This window comes from Mytilus galloprovincialis, chromosome 1 (assembly GCF_965363235.1).
Source record: "Mytilus galloprovincialis chromosome 1, xbMytGall1.hap1.1, whole genome shotgun sequence".
In the NCBI taxonomy this organism is placed as follows: domain Eukaryota; kingdom Metazoa; phylum Mollusca; class Bivalvia; order Mytilida; family Mytilidae; genus Mytilus; species Mytilus galloprovincialis.
In genome coordinates this window covers 99,439,139-99,459,215 of record NC_134838.1, presented here as the reverse complement: position 1 = coordinate 99,459,215, position 20,077 = coordinate 99,439,139, and the positions used below count along the sequence as shown (strand labels likewise).

Below are 20,077 nucleotides of genomic sequence, written 5' to 3'. Positions count from 1 at the left end.
ACAAAACAATGACGGATAATGTTCCTCACATGAAACAGAAACATTCGTATGTTAAGGGGTTGAAGTGGGTTTTGAATCTTGATCAGTTGAAAAATTAAAGTATTTTAAAAGTGGCCGAAAAGACATTAGCCTAATATCATAGGTAGAAATCGTCAAATAAGTAATATATTAATAAATGACAGCTGACATTTACTGTAAGCAATCTCACAGTGCGTATCTGTTGATATATAATGTATGCCCAACTTTAGACGTACTTCCTTGATGATTACTAAATTGGTATATGCTTAAAAATTGCACTTTTGTGTGAGTTTGAATGTCATTTTGGTGTGTTTCAATTGTTTTGATTGAATAAGACAATACATTATATGTTACCATTCCTATTGAAATGATGGAATGGTTCCTTAGCTTCTATTGATATTTTCTCCAATGTTTCGGTGGTTCAGATCTATTCCGGGCATTACAAAAGAAATTGGAGTTCAAAAATTGTAAAACTCTAATGTATTATCTATCTCTTCAAACATTCCGAATGTGGAAATGATGAATTTGTCATAGTTCTTATTTATTTTAGGCTTTTTCAAATGAAAGTAATTAGTTGTACTATTTTGCATTAGACTCCAAGACGTGCGATTCATACATAGCAGAAGACGCTTACCCTGTCGATGTAACAGGTCTCGCTTCGATCGAGTTGATCCAATTACTCTATTTTGATTTAATCTTGATTTACCAGTTTGAATATTGAAATAAAATTGAGAAGGGAAACAGGGAACATGTCAAAGACAACAACTCGACCAAAGAGAAGATTGGTTCACTACTGTTGTCCTTACTTCCTTCCACTTGTATGATAGTCAATTTAATACCATTTTGTTTTATCGCTCTGAACATGCTTGAACGATTTGCTTCGGGACGCTTAGCAAACAAAACACGTTCGATATCATTATAAATATAAACTATTAAAAACACTATTAGTATTTCTTATTTTCTCGTTTTATTGTGTTTTTTTCTAAGCAAAAAAACATGGTATATGAAAAGTCAAATAGATATTCGAAGTTTCACGTCGCGGTATCGAAATTGTAAAAGATGATCAACTACAAGTAGAACCCCGATATCTGTATAGCTAAGCAAACAATCAGTCTTAATTCAATCTGTAATGTTTGTTCCAATAGTATCATTTCAATAGTCTAATTGTTTCTTCATCTTCATTTTGGTAGTGATTTATCTTCACATCCGGGATATATGAATGGTATGTATATAGTTTTCTTCTCAGTAATATAATCATGCTAACTACATTGAACACCAGTGATAAAGTTATTACTACTGAGACCACAATGGTGCCAACAACTGAGGACGCAGACACCTTTGATTCAGATGTAAGTCCTGTAAATGTATATATAAAGAAATATTAAATGTGAGTTAAATAATAAATTCAAGATGAATATTACAAATGTGAGGTACCTTTCTTTACTTTCCAAAGCCTTTGAGGTAACCTCCGGATTTTGTGGGTTTACGTTGTTTTGTACTGTTGTTCCATGGGGTTGTCATTTTGTTTTTGACTAGTGAGTTTGAATATCCTGTTAGTTTCTTTTGCCTGTCTTTTTCAGTATGTTCACACAGACATTTGTTTTGTTATATCGTTTACAAGCCGTTTGCAATATGAAATGATGTAAGTTTCCTTTTTCCTTATTTTTTTCCTCATAAATTTCCATAGAAAATGTCAAATATCAGTCATATGACTTCAATGAACATAATAAAACACATTATTTTGTAAGCCCTGACTTTCGCACCTTAGAGGGGTTAATGATGGTCCTGATAGATTGCAATTGCAAAAATCGGCTTGGTTGTATTTATAAAAAAGGACAAAAGATACCAGAGGGACATTCAAACTCCTTTTTCGAAAATAAACAGACAATAAATGCCAATTGCAGGACTAATAATTTTTAAACGATCATGTTTTGCCTATCACTTCTTGATGTCATTTTCACCTCAAGTTATCGCGTACTGTAGATTGTATATGTTTAAAAATAAATGGAAAGCTGTTCATATATTTCAAACAATTTCTTTTCGATATTCTGTTAATGAACAAGGTACTGTAGGATACATAAATTTGTATACCCTTTTCTTCGGTATCTCCTAAAAAGGTTTTTACTACAGATACCACTGTTGGAGTCTTGATGGTGTGATTGTTGTTCGAGTTTCCACAGAAGTGCATGTCATCAGGTGGTTTGGGCATGTCAGATTGTTGTCCTTCCTGTAAAATCAGAGCCATCCCGTCTACGTTGTGTAGCTCAATGTGACAGTGCATATACCAATAACCTAGAAGGGATGTTTAACACTTAAAATTTAGTTTTTTCAGCAAAAGAAGAAACAGAATTTTATGTACACTTAATGAAAAAAAATGGAAATGTTGCTTTTTGACTGGTCAATAAAAAGTAATTACATTAAAATTCTAAAGCCTTTGAAAACCGACTGTTCTTATTGTAAATTTTAAAACATATAGATACCGTCAAACAAGCTATAACAAAAGTGTCTTCTTTTCATTTTTTTTTATTCATCAGAAACATATTTGAAGTCCGTCTTAACTTAAAAATATCTCAATATATGAATACCTGGATTATCTGCAAGAATGCGGACCACAGCGTAGGCTCCCCACGGTAAAACTAATGTATCTTTGATGGCAGGATTTTTGGTGTTCATACCTGGAACATTCCCATTAGACCATGATGGATCCGCCCATCGAGCTCGGTCACAATGCTGAGATTCACAAACTATATCCTGGTTCATTTCCGTCATGTTACCAGTAACGGGATCATATGTCGGAAATCCGATTTTCATAACATGGAATCGATGTCCATGAATATGAATTGGATGTGGTCTTCCAAAACCTTTACTTTCTGAAAACGAAGGATATCGTGTATTATATATGTATTTTCGTTTGAATGCATGATTACACTTTATAACTTGATGTAAAACAGTATATATTTTTATGTTACTTATACGCCACTTGAACACTTGATTTGTTTAATGTAATCTTACTGTATTTGTAAACAAAAGTTATGAAACAATGGAATTGATAAACGGATATATCAGATATAAGGTCCTAAATAGGCACCTGGGTTTCGAATGCGGCTATCTCTGCAGCGTCCCGAAACATGACAAATTCAGAGTTTTAAACGAGAATTTCAAACATCAGCAATCTAAACCAATTTCCCCAAATTGAGAAATAGTCAAATAAGAGACAAATCAAAGTTTTTGCTGAAGAGACCTCATCCTCATCTTTTTCTCTCTCGATTAGTTGATAAAACAAGGGAAAAATAACATGCAATAAGACTGGTCTAGAAAAGGTGTTCAACTCTCGAAAACCATTATTTTATAAAGCCAAAATAATAGTACAAGAAAAATAAAAGTATGCAATGTCATGTAACATTGAATGCTCGCAGATACCTTAATCAAACCATAATTTGACATTTCTTTCTGCGAATTGCTATCTCTTGACATAACACATAAACAATGCTGGCACACTAAGTAGGTCTAGTACAAATATGGATTTATATTCATAACACATATTTTCTCTTTCTTATATCATGTTATATTTGCAACCGGACAAAATAAAACTTCCCAATCCTAAGTTGACATACAGCAGCAGCAGCAGCCGATATTGATATTTCCATTAGGTTTTTTTTTGTTGATCATTAAGTGCCAGTCTGCCTAAGTATCAGGCAGTGGTGAAAACATGACCAAAAAACCCCACCCAATTTGACATTGATTTCAGTTCATAATATGTAGTTATGCACAAAAATAACATTCATTTTCGTTTTCTGTTCTGGTAGTAGATGATACAATTTGGTTGAAATGCACTAGAAATTATCGAATAAGGGGAGATAACTCTGTAATTTGCTATCATTCTCACCAATTTTCTAACCGACTTATTTGATATTACCAGACACACACAAACGAAAGACTAATAATTTTTAACTCAGGATGATGGTTAGTATTAAATAACATGATTAGCTCAGTGGGTTTTTTCTGATCATGTTTTGATTTTTACCTAAATTGCCTGCTTCTTACAAAGACTAGCACCTAATTGTTTACATCTATATTTAAACTTAATATGATAAAAATCAACAAAATGTAACTAACACACAAACATACCAACATTAACTAAAACAAATTGTATTACATTCCCTAATTTCAACTTCAATATGTGGTTACATTGAGATGCAAATGTTGTGATTTCTTTTGGACAAGCTGTCTCTGGTACAAATTCAGCCTCGTGCAACTGAAAAATGAACAAACTATCATTTAAAAAATAGTACTTTCTGTTCTTATTTCTTGTATCATTGTCTTAAGCTTAATCTTTCAACTTCCTCATTCATCGCACCCTTGCTTTCGTGTTTTATAATATCTAGCACTTTCCTGTACTACAATGTGTTGTCTGGTTTTTTTTAACCTTTTAAGTTTTGATTACCAGTTTTGTTTTTGGAATGTACCATGGCAATCCATGTCCGTGTCTTGAATCGTATCTACTTGAATATTTCCCCTTTGATGTATCGTATCTACTTGAATATTTTCCCTTTGATGTATCGAGTGTTTGTTATCCTAATTACGCATGTCATATTTGAAATTGTCCCCATTAAGACAATTACAATCAAAACCAAGGAGTAAACAAAGACTCATAAAACCAAAAGACATTTACATCAACAGTTACAAATAATAAATAAGAGACAACACGAACTTCACTAAAATCCAGGAGTTAAATCAGGTGTTCCGGAAGTGTAAGCATATCCTGCACCGTATACGGCACCTGTCGTATTATTTCTTTGTTCAGTTCAGTAATGATGGAAAATTATTATGACTGAGAAAGAATATCAGATATGATTTCTGACACACTTTTGTCAATATGGCCAATCAGCTCGTGATGGCGACCGTAAATGAGACACCAAACAATGTACAATGTTTGATTCTACGCTACTTACCATTGGTGGAGAAGTTGGTAAAATCATCCGAAAGTTGTTGATCGTAGATATTACCAGGCTCGGGTTGTCCTCTGGTACTTAAAGATAAAGAATAATTTCAAGTAGAATTTATTAAAAGAAACAAGGAAGGAAATTATATTCATAATTGGAATTTCAATGTTCATACTTTCAGCAATATTGCCACACACAACAAGTATTCGGTATACATAAGATTTAGGAAATCCAGGATAATCAAAGGTCTGTTCTATGTTCCTTTGGAATTTCAACCAAAGATGAAGAACTGGATCTTCCATCACTGTATTGGATACCTAAACTTCATAAGTGTCCTTACAAACAGAGATATATTGCTGGGTCTTCCAAGTGCTCCACGAAATCTCTTTCTAAATTATTAACATCTATTTTATCAGCAATCAAAGACGGGCTTTACGTTATTGTGAAACTGTCTAATCTAGAGATGGTGTGAATCAGATGTGGATACTAAAAAATTCCAAAGATCTTTTAGAGTACATACAATCTAACTCTCTTTCATCTTGTAATAGTATTAAAGCATTTGACTTTTCTACGCTATACACAAGTATTCCAAATTCCAAACTAAAAGACAAATTAAAAGAGTTGTTATTGCTTTGTTTCATAAAGAAGAATGGCCAACGTAGATACAAGTATCTTTTCTTATGGAGGGATAAATCCTACTTTGTAAAGGATCACTCTCATTCAAACAAAAAATTCTCTGAAACTGACATTATCAAGATGCTTTATTTCTTGATTGACAACATATTTATTACGTTCGGAAGACGTGTTTTAAACAGACACTCGGCATTCCAATGGGAACAAATTGTGCCCCTCTTCTTGCCGACTTGTTTCTTTATTATTATGAGGCTGACTTCATACAGGAACTTCTTAGGAAGAAAGATAAGAAGTTAGCAATATCCTTTAACTCCACTTTCCGCTATATAGATGATGTTCTTTCACTAAATAATTCAAAATTTGGTGACTATTTTGAACGCATCTATCCCATCAACTAGAGATAAAAGATACTACAGATACAGTTAAGTCGTCCTCATATCTTGACTTGCATCTAGAAATTGACAATGAGGGTCGGTTGAAAACAAAACTTTACGACAAAAGAGATGATTTCAGCTTTCCAATTGTGAACTTTCCATTTCTAAATAGCAACATTCCAAAAGTACCTGCATACGGAGTATATATCTCCCAATTGATACGATATTCCCGTGCTTGCATTTCCTATCATGATTTTCTTGATAGAGGGTTGCTGCTCACAAGGACGCTATTAAATCAAGAGTTCCAAATGGTGAAGCTAAAATCATCCCTTCGTAAATTTTACGGACGCCATCACGAGTTGGTTGACCGTTATGGAATAACCGTTTCACAAATGATATCGGATATGTTCCTTACGTCATAACTACAGTCCCCTTCCCTTTCATGAATGTGACATACCTAATTAGACTATTTACCGGATTTGTTATCACAAATGGAGCAGGATCTGCTTACTCTTCCGGAGCACCTGAGATCACCCCAAGTTTTTGGTGGGGTTCGTGTTGTTTATTCTTTAGTTGTCTATGTTGTGTCATGCGTACTATTGTTTGTCTGTTTGTCTTTTTCATTTTTAGCCATGGCGTTGTCAGTTTATTTTCGATTTATGAGTTTGACTGTCCCTTTGGTATCTTTCGTCCCTCTTTTGCCATACATTAGGAATCTGCCATATATTTGGAACCCGCCATAGATTTGAGTCCTACATATATATTTAATTTTAAGTAATGCATATGTTGTACAAGTATGTGACCAATGCAATCATCATCTATCTACTTTATAAAACGATATAGACAATTATGCCAACAGTGAACATCAGTAATTATATAAGATTATGGTTAAACATCTTTATATTCATTTTGTAAATCCCTGTACTTACACGAGTAATGAAAACTAAGAAAGAATTCCTGCAGATCGTTTGTACTAGACATGGTTGGTACTGGATTGGTTTCTATCTCATGTTCTTTAGACTTTAGTTTGGAAACAGGAATACAAGATGTATAATCATCGGCAGGAAAGGTTCTGGGATGAAGTTATTGAAAACATACTTTTATTACTATATTATCAGAAAAATGAATACGAATTTGCTTTAAAACGATCTATACTCATAACCCCAGGATTTGTAGTAGTGTGCATCAATTTAAATCAAAATTGTAAGTACAAAGGTAATGAACATTAAGACTCATTTTTAAACTTAAAACATTTTGGTTGGTAGACGATACACAAATAATTAAAGGAAACAACAGACATAGTCTGGTTGGGTTACCATTAAAGGTAACCAAACTACTAGGTCCGTTGTAATCTATGACAAATATATTACATAACAGTCAACAATCATGATGGCTTTTGTATATTGTTATGAAGAGATGGCTTCACTATTTAGAAATCAGTATTTAATTGAAAGTGTTTGCTTATGTGGAAGCTACGGATACACAAACTCATCATGAATAAGTAATTGTCTTTTTTCAATTTTCACATTACGAAAAAATGTGTGTTCAGGATGATCATAAAGAAAATTAATTTGTTAATTTGTAGTAGCACGTAAACAATGTATGACGTAACACCGAATGTGACTTATCATCTACGAAGCCTGAGTTCACACTGGGTTTCAGTTTTCTGTTATGTTTTTGAACGATATTTGTTTTTCGTCTTTTGTTGGCTGTCATGTTTAAACCTACATTTTTGTTGCTGCAGTTTATTGAATGTTCACAGATTGGAAAAGTCGTCAAGACTTTGGAATATTTTATTTTTTTCTAGATTTTAATGAATGTGATACTGTTGCATAAGCATTTATCAGATATCTCTTTGTTATTCATTGAAGTCTAATGTTTCAAGAGCATAAAAACCCTTATGATGTATGAATACTGTTGAAGTAGGTATATATACATATTTATGAGTGTGTTCTACATTCAACAAAAGATGTAGTGTTGTTAAAGAAAGATAGAAATACCCGAATATACAGTTTACAACTCGGCATGGATTTCTGGTTGTACAAACTTTCCCACAGCTAACAGGGTCTTCTTTTTGTGCGCCATCGTATCTTAATATTCCATATCCTACTACCATTGGTATAGGATTCTGGAGTAAAGGTAAAATGGTTAGAAAAATCATATTTGTTTTGGAATTATTTTTTAAACTGATGACTATATATCACTTTATAACTCTCTGATGTCTTGCCGGGCTTTAGTTTTATTTTTTGTCCGATTCTTAGGGTGATTTGGATTTTAGAAATAATTTGGTTTCGAGCATTACTTAAGAGACATGTATTGTCGAAATCCACATACAGTACAGAAAATTATGAGAAAAATAATATTACATTTTTAATATTATCAAGTTCTGACGACAAATTAGTCAGTTGACTCATTGATAAGAGAGGAGATATATATCGAATCAGTTAACAGCTAAACATATTTTAAAATCCGAATTGGCAGTTAAATGCAAGGCAGATACATTGATTATATCTTTTTTAATACCCCTGCAATATCCTGACTCGCCAAATCTTCAATTCTTATCCAGTAGTTCCCAACTGGTGCATTGCTTAGGACTTCGACATCATATCTTTCACCAGAATGTATTATTACATAGTCTGTCTCCTCAGGTTCTATTTCACCTCCATCAATAGCAAGGACGTTCAACTTGTGCTGCATCATAAAACATAAAAGTTTCCTTAAGCAATTGTTTATCACTATTTTTCTGAAACATAAATCAAACATTTCAAGGGCAATGGCCGTTACAGCAAGGTCATCTGACATATATCATATCCTGCATCCAGGAGAATTGGATCATTTTTATTTAAATCCACTTAATCGATTTAAAAGATATGACTGTTACTGGAGGCTTTGCACATGACAAAAAGCACAAAGCTTGATCAATTTTAGAAATTAATATGTGAAATTAATAGAAATTCGATGTATTCATTATTAGACATAGATCATGATAAATAAACTCATCATAGAATAGTTAATAAGCAAACAAGTTGGAAAGAAACAACTTTGCATTAATTTTCGACGATTTAAAAAAAATAATTTGAAATCAACACATAGACATTTAACGTAACCAAAAATATGAAGAAAAAAAAACTGTAATGATGGGGTCCCCATCATGGGGACATCGCATGGAACTAAAATGGTGCTCCTGTACTCACATTATCAATAGAGATACGGTAAGTACTTATTGACTGTATACCAATCATTCTAAACAGGTATTTATGTCTACTGGTAACAACAAAGGTCTCCAAAGGTAAATAGTTAGCATTATCATTTGTGGAAGGTTCGTGGAATCGTCCTGAAAAAAGAAAGCGATTTAAAGATTGCCAACTTTCATTGATTATCCTTAGTTCAGATAAAACAAATAAAATGGTTGTACCAACAGTTGCAATGGTCTTATCTTTGGACAATACAATTTTTGTTCTGATTTGAAACAATATGAATTAACAATAAATAATCAATAACATTGTTGTTTTAAGATGCACGTTGAAATTATAAATACGTTAGACATCAAGATCAGTATTTGTAATCAACTTTTAAAACTTTTTATTGTTTATTGTGATTTGTTGTAAAAATGATCTTGAACAGAAGTCGATAAAATTGAGAATGGAGAGTCAGAGAGACAACAACACGACCAAAGGGACAGAAAACAGCAGTAGGCCACCAATGGGTATTCAATACAGCGAGAAATCCCGCAACTAGAGGTGTGCTTCAGTATTTCATCAATGAATTTTCAAAACATTATTCTAACGGGCAAAAACAGCCCACATGTGTCGATATTTTTATAGTTAAACTTTATTGTTTGATATTTCTCATAAGTAGATAAAATTCATCATTTTTCAAACGTTTGTGGTTATTAAAATCTCTAAGAAATGAGATTTTGTTTAACTCCTGTCATGACAGGGGATACACATGGAGCAGGGTCTGTTTACCTTTCCGGAGCACCCGAGACTGTCCTCGATTTATTATGAGGCTCTTGTTTCTCAGTTTTTAGTGTTTTTTTTTTGTTTTGTTTTGTTTTGTTTTTTTTTTTTTTTAGTATACTGTATTTTGATCTTTTTTTTTTACTAATGAGTTTACATTTCCCATTGGCATTTTTCGACCTATCTTTTAGACTACATAAAAAAGAAAAATTAATACAAAAGTTTTGCCATGCTCTTCTTCAAAGATACATTGTTTGTTTTTTCTTAATAAATTTCGAAAATGTACCTTTTGCATTAATCAATGGGGTCTGTATTCCTTTCTGTCCAATAATTGAGCCATCATATGTCTTCTTTATACCAGTACACGATTCACCATTGGATGTCTTGATGTACCTGTTACAGAAAACATTAAAATCATTCTGCTGTTACCATCATATTTTGCTGCTTGTGGTTTTTAATTTTGTATATGTGTATGGTTTTTTCAAGTTGCATAATATGCATTTACTATAGTTTGGATAATAATGTCTTTCATTTTACCACAACTTGAAAATTTTCGTTCACCTTTTAAAGTGAAAAATCTTTTGATTTTTCGGTATTCTGCAACACTACTTATTACATAGAAACAACATTTATTTACTTTCATCAAACACATTCAACTTCTTTCGACTCACTTGTTTAAATGCCAGTTAGCCAACTTGACTTCATGTGTAAAACCTCTTTGAAACCAGTCTTGTACAAGGAAAACGAACTCTTCCTCATTCGCTCTGACAGTGTCAGTCTGAAATGTTACCACATTACATTTACTCGTATACTTTAATATGATAAATAATAAGCCTGCATATTTTAGATATATTTCAATTTTCACGGAGGAACAGCAAAGTTAGATGTAAATATAGAAAATAGATATAAAAGAGTCTCTAATGATATTATTAATAGTTACATAGTCTGTATTACAAGCTATGTTACTAATAATATCATAGCTCTCTTCAATAAATAATAAAAGTGCAATTTTGCATCTTGATTTCCCTAATCATTTTATATTAATGTTTAAACGTTATGCTGAAATAGCATAAAAGCAAACATTTGTACTAAAATTGTACGTTATCTGAAAAAAGAAAACTGATAGAAAATAGTCAACTTTGATCATTAAAGCTAGTACCGCGCACTCAATTCAGTATAACTGAACATACATGTATGATATTTAATGAGATTATTACTTACTGGTAACTGCGGTCTTTTTGAAATGATCAAGGCACCGGCTATTCCATCTGATCTCTGTGCCCCAAGATGTGAATGATACCAGAATGTTCCATAAGGAAGAGCTTTAAATCTAAGTATAAAATAAGCACAGTTTTTTTTCCTTGTAAAGATATTTTTGAAGCAATAGTTATATTCATCCAAACTTGACACGATTGAGACCTTTTATTACTAGTGCATCGTATTTAACTTTGATTTTGATGATTTGTTGCCATCTCATTGGTTTTCACCACACCTATTTTTTTCAATTCTAATAAAACCTGAGCAATGTGTATGAGCATATTTCTTTCTTCATACAAAATGTAAAATAATCAAGACTTTGATTTACTTAAATGCCATTTTCTACGTTATTTGGTCTCAGGGGGAGAGTTGTCTCATTTGAAATCAATCATAACCACATCTTTTCCTTTTTTAAATTTATACGTGCAAGAGCCAATATACATTTATTTTATTAATAGCAATGTGTTTGAACATAATATATTATACATATGTATTACCTGTAAGTAAAAGTTTCTCCTGGATTGATAGGGCACTGTGTAACTCTAGCCACACCGTCCATAAAAGGTGTGCCTTTCTGGAACAGGCCATGCCAATGAATAGACACTCCTTCCATCATCAACTTATTGTGAACATGCACCACAATCTAAATACGAATAACATAAAGCTTTAAAATCTTATTATGGAGACAATTATGTTGAATGACAAAATAATATAGAGTTTTACCGCCTTGTGTCCCCATTAATTTCTCTTTTTAAACACACACCATCCATATTATGGTTTTGAATAATTTATGAATATTTAAATATTTCAGAATCTGCTCTTATGTGGTACCCGACGTGTTACTGATGTAAGTACACTACGGCGAACTACTACAGTGAACTCACAGAAAAGGGTACGGGATTGTGGTTACATCATTTGAAACATATGCGTGGTCATCTGTGAAAAAGAAATTCTATCACGTTGGTAACTTTTGTATACTTGGAAACTTCGTATGATGATAAAGTTGTCTCTAATGCTTAATTATATTTGAGGAGACTAATAAATAGGTCGATAGATAAATTATGTATCTTCATTGCATAAATTGCATTTTCGTTCCTGCATAAGAATATTGTACAACACCCATTTCAATAGGAATCTTTAAGATAGAGTTTCTTAATTATGATGTTCAGAATTATGATATCCGGAATGATAAGCAAATAATTTTTAGAGCACACTTGACGCAAACACTCCTGGGGAAGACAATTAAACATAATGCTGTCATTTTTAAATACACTGACCTTGAAGAATCAGTTTGATTTGCAAACACATATCTTAAAGCTTTATAAAAATATTCATTAGATACATTGTTGCAGGCCGAACACTGCCTTGTAGATGTTTAATTACATCCTCGTTCTATTATGTCTGATGAATAGTTTTCTTGTTGGTAATTATATCACGTCACCCTTAATATATTGTTTTACAATGTATGCCCACTTCACTGTAGTTATTTGGTAAAGGCATAATGTTTATTCCGGTAGTGATTGATTGAATGATTGTTGGTTGCTGAACGTCCAGTGGCAAATATTTCATGCATGACCGGGACGATTTTAAATTAAAAAACCCAGTTTTTTGTATTGGGTATTTATTATTTAGTAAAAATTTGCATTTAATTGGAGAAAAAGAGATATTTAACAATAACATTACCTGTTGACCTTCATATACGACAATTGAAGGTCCTGGAACTTGATCGTTGATTGCAAACATAAACTTTTGGTGTCCATCACCGGAAACGAAATAGTCATCATCAGTAACTGATAACAAGACAGAAATATCGTTAAAATATTATTATTACATTAGATGTATGTTCTATTATAATACTTTATTTTGATTGGCTAACTGCGCATCACGTGTTATTCCTTAAGCAATTACATTACTCAATAAAACTTATCATTCATTATAACACGTGGTCCCACAATAAAGTGCACAGGTGAATTAAATAAAAAAATTATAAAATTCGTGTTTTCATGATCAAAGCTAAAAAATTGAAAGGTTATATCTTCATTATGCACACTCTCTCCCTGTTGTATTTATTGTTAATTTGTTCCGGAACATTCATGAAATATTTGTCACTGGCAACAAAAAATCGATAATTTAAAATAGGTTGTTTATGTACAAATTACGAAGAAACGTAGGATTCAACTCCCTCGGACAAAGTAGCCCTTATAGATGAATTTTGATATGTTTTAACTTCACTTTGGCCAAACACCTTTCAATTGTTTCGGTTCATATTTTTCTTGACTTTCAAATTTCAGTTTCAGCGTTCCGTAGGTGAATTCTTTTCTTAAAATTCAGTGTTTTACATCGTACTGGTTTTTCGAGAGCAACATTGGTGTATGGCCAAAAATGGAAAATCCATCATGCAGAGGACAGTGTGGCTTCTCTCGACACGCCCCATTCTGACTGGATGTACCTGTGTTCTTTTAGTATGCTCAAAGTCGATTGTCGTACAATTTTTATTCAATATTAAAAAAAAATGGTTGATTTAGGACCCATAATGGAGCTACGTATATATAATAATCAGTCCAAACGTTGTTTATACGGGAGCAACCATTTAACTTTAAAAGTGGGGTGTGGTTGTTTTGTCGAAGCGCTAACAATTTTATTACGTTTTTCATCGCTATTAATCAACTTATCTGGTTCAAAACTTAACACTATAAGGCATGGGGAAAATTTGGATTCAGAATTTTTCTTTTGTCCTCTGCTTGCACAGAATATTATTTTTTTCATCAAATTGGGGATCAGAATATTTTAATGTACCATTATCGAAGCCCATCGTGGAAGTATCAAAGTAAAAAAAGTGACTATCTATATATTGGATTCTCTAAAAGATTACCATTTTTCGCTGATATAAACTTTTGAAAAGAATTTTCAATTTTCAAAATGCCGGCACCTATAAATTGATAGATGGGCGCTTAATGTAGTACAGCGGCAACTATTACATAAATATGAATGCTGAAAATAATGTTTATGGTATAAGTTTATATAGAATCATATTCAAAACAGTGTAGCTGTGGCCATTGATTGACGACCTTAATTTATCCCATTGACTGGGGCCGATTAGTTGAACGTTTGTCTGTAACGACCGCTGCTCACTATGTACTTGTTAAAGACACTTAAACTGTGGGTTCACAAAAGGTTCTCAACACCTAAATAAAGTAATTAGAAAAACTAATCAGGAATAACACGATGTTTTGATTTGTATCAATAATATAAATCAAAACATAAAGTTATTCCTGTATAATTTTTCGAATTATTTTAATATTAAAGGCGTCAAGAACCTTTGGTGACCCACAGCTTAAATTCTATAATAAGTAAGTAGTGAGCAGTGGTCGTTACAGACAAACGTTCACATAATCTGCCCCAGTCAATGGGATAATTTAAGGTTGTCAATCAATGGCCACAGCTACACTGTTTTGAATATGATTCTATGATATGAATGGTTTCAAATTTTACAAAACCAGAGCTTTAAGTTGGATATAAACGTTTACTTTATTTGGCCTTTTTAATTTTATTTGACTTTATTTGCCTTTTTAACTTAATTTGATTTGAGTGTCACTGATAAGTCTTTTGTAGACAAAATGCGCATCTGGCGTAAGAACCGGCAAAATGTATATCCTGGTATCCATCTATGATGAGTTTATGAAGATACCTTATAACAGTATCTTGGCTCCAATCTTCTAATATTTCATCTAAGTACTCTTAATTTCAGCGTAAATAAGATATAAATATCTTATAAATAAGAATTAAAAACCTCCCACATTGTAGACTAGCACAACCTTAATTCGGACACCATGCATTCAGTATTTCTACCGTACGAAAAAAAATGTTATAAAAAAATACAAGGCAATATAATTATGTTTGTCATGCAACCGATAAAAATGAAAACATAACGTTACAAGTTACGACCGCAGCGCTTTTCTGGATCAACCTTCTTAAGGAACGCTCAAAGCTGAATATTTAGGGCCAACAACTTACAAAGAACAGATTAAAACGTTAAAGATAATCGTTCATAATGTACATGAAATGATATGTTATTTAGCCAACATGATTGCAGAGAGTAAGATGTCGTAGAGCAAAACAGAAAAAATTGAAAATCAAAAGAGATAATATACCGTTTATTGAGCTTTTTATTGCTTAGATTTCAGTAGAATATATACATACATGCTCAACCTAACCATACTATTACCTACTGCGAGTTGTTTAGTTTTTTACTGTTACTCCTGTTTCTCCTAAAATATGGATGCTAGAAAAACCAGCAAGTAAAATGGCCAATATCAGAGCCGTACGTCTTGTTTTGAAATGAATTCTCTTCTTTTGAGAAATATTTATTTTGTCATCCAATTTTTCACCGCTTACAACTGTCTGTCTGTGGTTTTATTTCATACATTACCTTTAAAGTATCAGTATGTTTTCAATTCATATTGTTTCGTTTCGTTTCGCTTTTTACAGGTACTTCTCCTTTTGCCCCTTTTCTATTTTTGATATTTTAATCAAAAATTTAAAAAATCAAACTTTCAAAAAGTGAAATAATCAAAATTGCACGTAAGGTTTAGTATTTTAAAAGTTTGATGAAATTCCTAAACTATCAAATTTAAAAACGATATATAGAATTTTAATAATTTGGTTATCAGAGCATCACATTTTTTGTCTTATTTGCAATGCATTTATATATTTTAAAATCTCCATGCTGGACAGACACCCAAATTTAAAGGTTTTCTATTTATTTACATAAGCACGCACACATCTTAGTTCCTTGAAACCATACATGTTATTTGTATATAAGCTTGAATGAATTTTCAAGAAAATAAAATCACAAATCCATGAAATTTTAAAGATTTATTGTAAAATAACTGGTTTCTGGCACCATAACAATTTATTGTTGAAAGTGAAAGTAGTGATTTGGCTAAAATGAAAGAAGGGTAGAAATTAGAGGGAGGCAAGACTTATTCGGGATGTCGGGATCGGGTGTTTTTAAGCTCGGGATTTCAGGATTGATCTTTACGGGATGCGGGAATATTTCTTTTTTAATTTGGGATGTCGCCATATGAATTTCGTTAAAATACGCACCTCGGGATTTCATGTTTTTAAGCCCAGTTTCGGGATCAGGGCCCCTCAGACCACACCTCAAATGAGCCTTAGTCATTTATAAGAGATTCAAATACTGCCATTGGCATGTTAATAGGGCTCTCAAAAGGAAAACCACTTATGGATTATCCTAGAAGCACATTATATTAGAATGATAATGGTCTATAAGCAGTTTCATTTATTTCATGTTTGAAGCGGTGCAAATTTTTGATTTAATTTGACTTTTACCAAAAAATGCATTGTAGCAAAGGGGAAGAATAATTGTGGTATAAGGCCAGAAACACTGAATTTAACAGAAAGGAAACACATAACGGACTTTGGAAAAAAGGGAGAGGGCTATTGATACCTTATATGAAATTCTCCAGTCATAATATCTTTTACAAAAATTCATCCTACAACTGTTTACCAGCTGTATATGCCCGCGATTTGGCGGGTGTTATCTAGTTAATTTATTTGAAAGTTATCTCAAATCAAAATAGATTAACTCATATCCGAATACATCATTGTCAACTTTCAACAGAATTTTGCTTTGGGTTAAGATTGCCCTTATTACACATTTTGGGATAAATACGCAAAATTTAAGGTAGGGCCAATTTGTTGGGATTTTTTTCACAGAAGGGCCAATTTCAAAAAGTGCCGACAGAATAAAATTTATTATAAAAACTAAAAATAAAAATGCTTTTTGGTCAATATCTCGATTTACATATATTATGATATGTGTGATCAATAGTTAATTTAACCCTAAAAAGGATGAAAGTCAAATATGCGGAATTTCGGGTGTTTTAGGTTGGAAAAACAGGGAGTCCCCCCCCCAGAAGGACATTTCAAACCAAAAAAAGGTTATGTTTTTTATGACTGTTGTAATTCATACTACTTTTTCCCTCAAAAATGAAAATGGTTTAGTGTGGCCTTATTACATAAAAACAACTTTTTAAAGAAAAATTGTAACATCGCAAAATTGTACCTATATAGCTTCTTAATAAGAATTATGGGGATAAGCATCGCCGTGGCTCCATCAGTAGTGCACAGAACTACTAATGAAATAAGAAAGATATAAAAAAAAACTACTAATGAATGATGATTTTGAAGGAAGGGTTCGATTAATCTCGCTCAGAATAATTGCATTTTTTGTGTTGTTATATTAAATTTCAATGTTTGTATCATATTTTTTCGGATGTTTGCTTAATTCATAGAGTCATTCTGGTTCATTTAGATTATATAGTTTACTAGTATATCATTTTACATGTATTAAAGAAAGGAATAATGTATCGCTTATTGTGTGCATTCATATGACTGTCCATACTCTTGACTTACTTTCTATTCATGTGTTTACTTTATTACATATATTCAAGGAACAACTGCCGTCAAACTGATGTAGGTGCCTGTACATAACCAATAACACGAGAATCTATTCTATAGCAATGAAGCCCAAATGTTTGGGTATAATAATCACATAACTTAAAATAAGGCCATTGTATACAAGTTTCAAAACAACTCAAACAATTTTTTGAAACCATTGTTGAACATGGTATTATACGTAACAAATGCAGTCAACAACAATTTTGTCGCCAATTCATAAACTGTGTAGATACTAGTACTGAAATGTTTACCACCGTCCTTACACCGGTACCTAAGTCATCAGAAAATAAAACAACACAACAGAACAAATCAATTACACTACAGCTTGTGATTGTAGGTTAAACATCAAGATGCAGTTGCATCTGTATCACAACGAAGAACCGATTTGTTAAAATGCCGGAAAAGGCAATATAACATGTGTTAGTAGCACAGGGTGATCTATGACCAACTGATGTAAGATGTTCTCCGGTTAAAATATATACATGTATTATCTTATCTTATCTTATAGACGATAAAACTTTAAAAGTCCAGGACAAATACAGCTATACATATATTCAGAATGAGAAAACACGATTTGAATTTGTTCGGTATTATTTGGCTCCTTGACAAGTTACGTGGAATAGTACCTTGCATAAAGAATGTTAATAATAAAATAGATTATGAAACGTATTTTCATGTACTATAATTAGCATCTATCGGGCTATTGAAAACATGATTTACCTATCTTATCGAATGAAAAAAAATCCCGACAAATTGGCCCTACCTCAAATTTACGATCAGGTGAACATTGCGGTTTTCAACAATGTTGTGACGTTCATAATGTTGTTATATACTTATAAACAAGCCATATTACGATTTAAAACTCGAAGTAAACACTGCTGTAATTTTAAGTTATGGCCCCTTTGTGTTTTAGGTATTCATTTGTATTGTTTGAAAATGAGTTGCCAAAATAAAGATACATGTACATATTATTTTTAAATTGTTCATAATATACCTTCTCTTATATTTTCCAGTGATCCACAATTAGTCCGAACATAAAGTGTGCCATTGACATTTTCTACTGGCGATCTTGAGCCTTTTCCGTTTGGTGGGATAACTGTCATTGTTTGGAAATAAGCAACTGTCCAATGAAACTCACAGATTTCTTCATCAGGCTGACAACTTGGTTTGATGACATTATCGAAACAACAGATTTTGACAAATGTTATACAGATGACTTTCAATCTTATTAAATGATAACCATCCATTTTTACAAGACCTTCGAATGGTAATAAAAACATGCATTCAGAGGTTTTGTTTATGTTATTGTTCAGATCCTTAACACGATATCTAATAAATGTCTGTTTTTTTTTTCAAATGCATATCAGGACGAAATTATGTTAAGATTTGGAAGAACTTCATAAAATGTGTTTCACAAAAAATACCGTACTCCGAGGAAATTCAAAACGGAAAGACCTAACAAAATGACAAAACCAAAAGCTCAAATACAACAAACGAATGGAAAACATCTGTCACATTCCTAACTTGGTACAGGCATTTTAGTAAGTATAAAACAGTGGATTAAACCTGGTTTTATAGCTAGCTCAACCTCACACTTGTATGACAGTCTTATAAAATTCCATTATATTGAAAACGATGTTTTGATAAAAAGCAGGTGTAACTTACGATTTGTTATAAAATTAGTAAAAATGTAAACACTTATAGTACAGAAAAATCTGTTTAATATGGCTTTCAACATCTTATTTAAACGTCTCTTTTTGCTACTCTAGTTTTTGAAAATATATTCTCTAATATTGAAATATGAATGGTTCCTGAATAGCTTTTGCCCCGGCATGAAGCATATGAAACAAATTAAAGGAGAAACCAACGACCCAGTTCATGCTAGAAACGATAAACAAAAAACTAATATGACAGGCAGAAACTAACGATAACAATTGAATATCAGACACTTAACTTGGTTCAGACACTTAAATAATGTGGCAGGTTTTAAATAATTTGAATGCTCAACCTTACCCCGAAACTGCTACACAGGTTTTACAGCAAAACAAATGATATAAAAATCAGTTGAAAAGACTCACAATAAACACACACAAAAATCCTAACAAAAAAGAAGAAAAAACAAGGTACAAGCTGCATTTGTAGTTCTAAAGCAAATTCCAACTAATAGATAAATAGACCATTAACAGAATGACCTTATATAATGCAGAAACATTAGTTTTGACAGGATGAAGGAACAAAAGTGACTATAACTTTATAGCACGGATAAAACAAATATTCATATACACTAATATTGCTTTACATTCTAAAACAAATTTTAGGATTTACAGAAGAAAATCAAAATAAAGAATGAACATACCTGAGAGAAAAACACAACTCTAACTCAAATATATTTTTTTCTGAAGGGTATCTT

At 32.2% G+C, this 20,077-nt stretch overlaps 1 protein-coding gene across 1 annotated transcript; it reads right to left on the bottom strand.

Annotated features, from left to right (window-relative positions):
• Positions 1–999: 999 nt before the first annotated feature.
• On the bottom strand, positions 1,000–18,920 carry LOC143063503 (uncharacterized). The gene is made up of 15 exons (XM_076235734.1): positions 18,662–18,920; positions 12,868–12,974; positions 11,682–11,827; positions 11,149–11,257; positions 10,599–10,705; positions 10,214–10,320; positions 9,163–9,302; positions 8,492–8,659; positions 7,969–8,096; positions 6,898–7,040; positions 4,971–5,047; positions 4,147–4,273; positions 2,604–2,888; positions 2,110–2,310; positions 1,000–1,374 (listed from the first exon to the last, which is right to left on the bottom strand). The coding sequence occupies exons 1-15, from the start codon at positions 18,912–18,914 to the stop codon at positions 1,166–1,168; spliced, it is 2,307 nt and encodes a 768-aa protein (XP_076091849.1). The 5' UTR covers positions 18,915–18,920; the 3' UTR covers positions 1,000–1,165.
• Between the last annotated feature and the right edge of the window lie 1,157 nt (positions 18,921–20,077).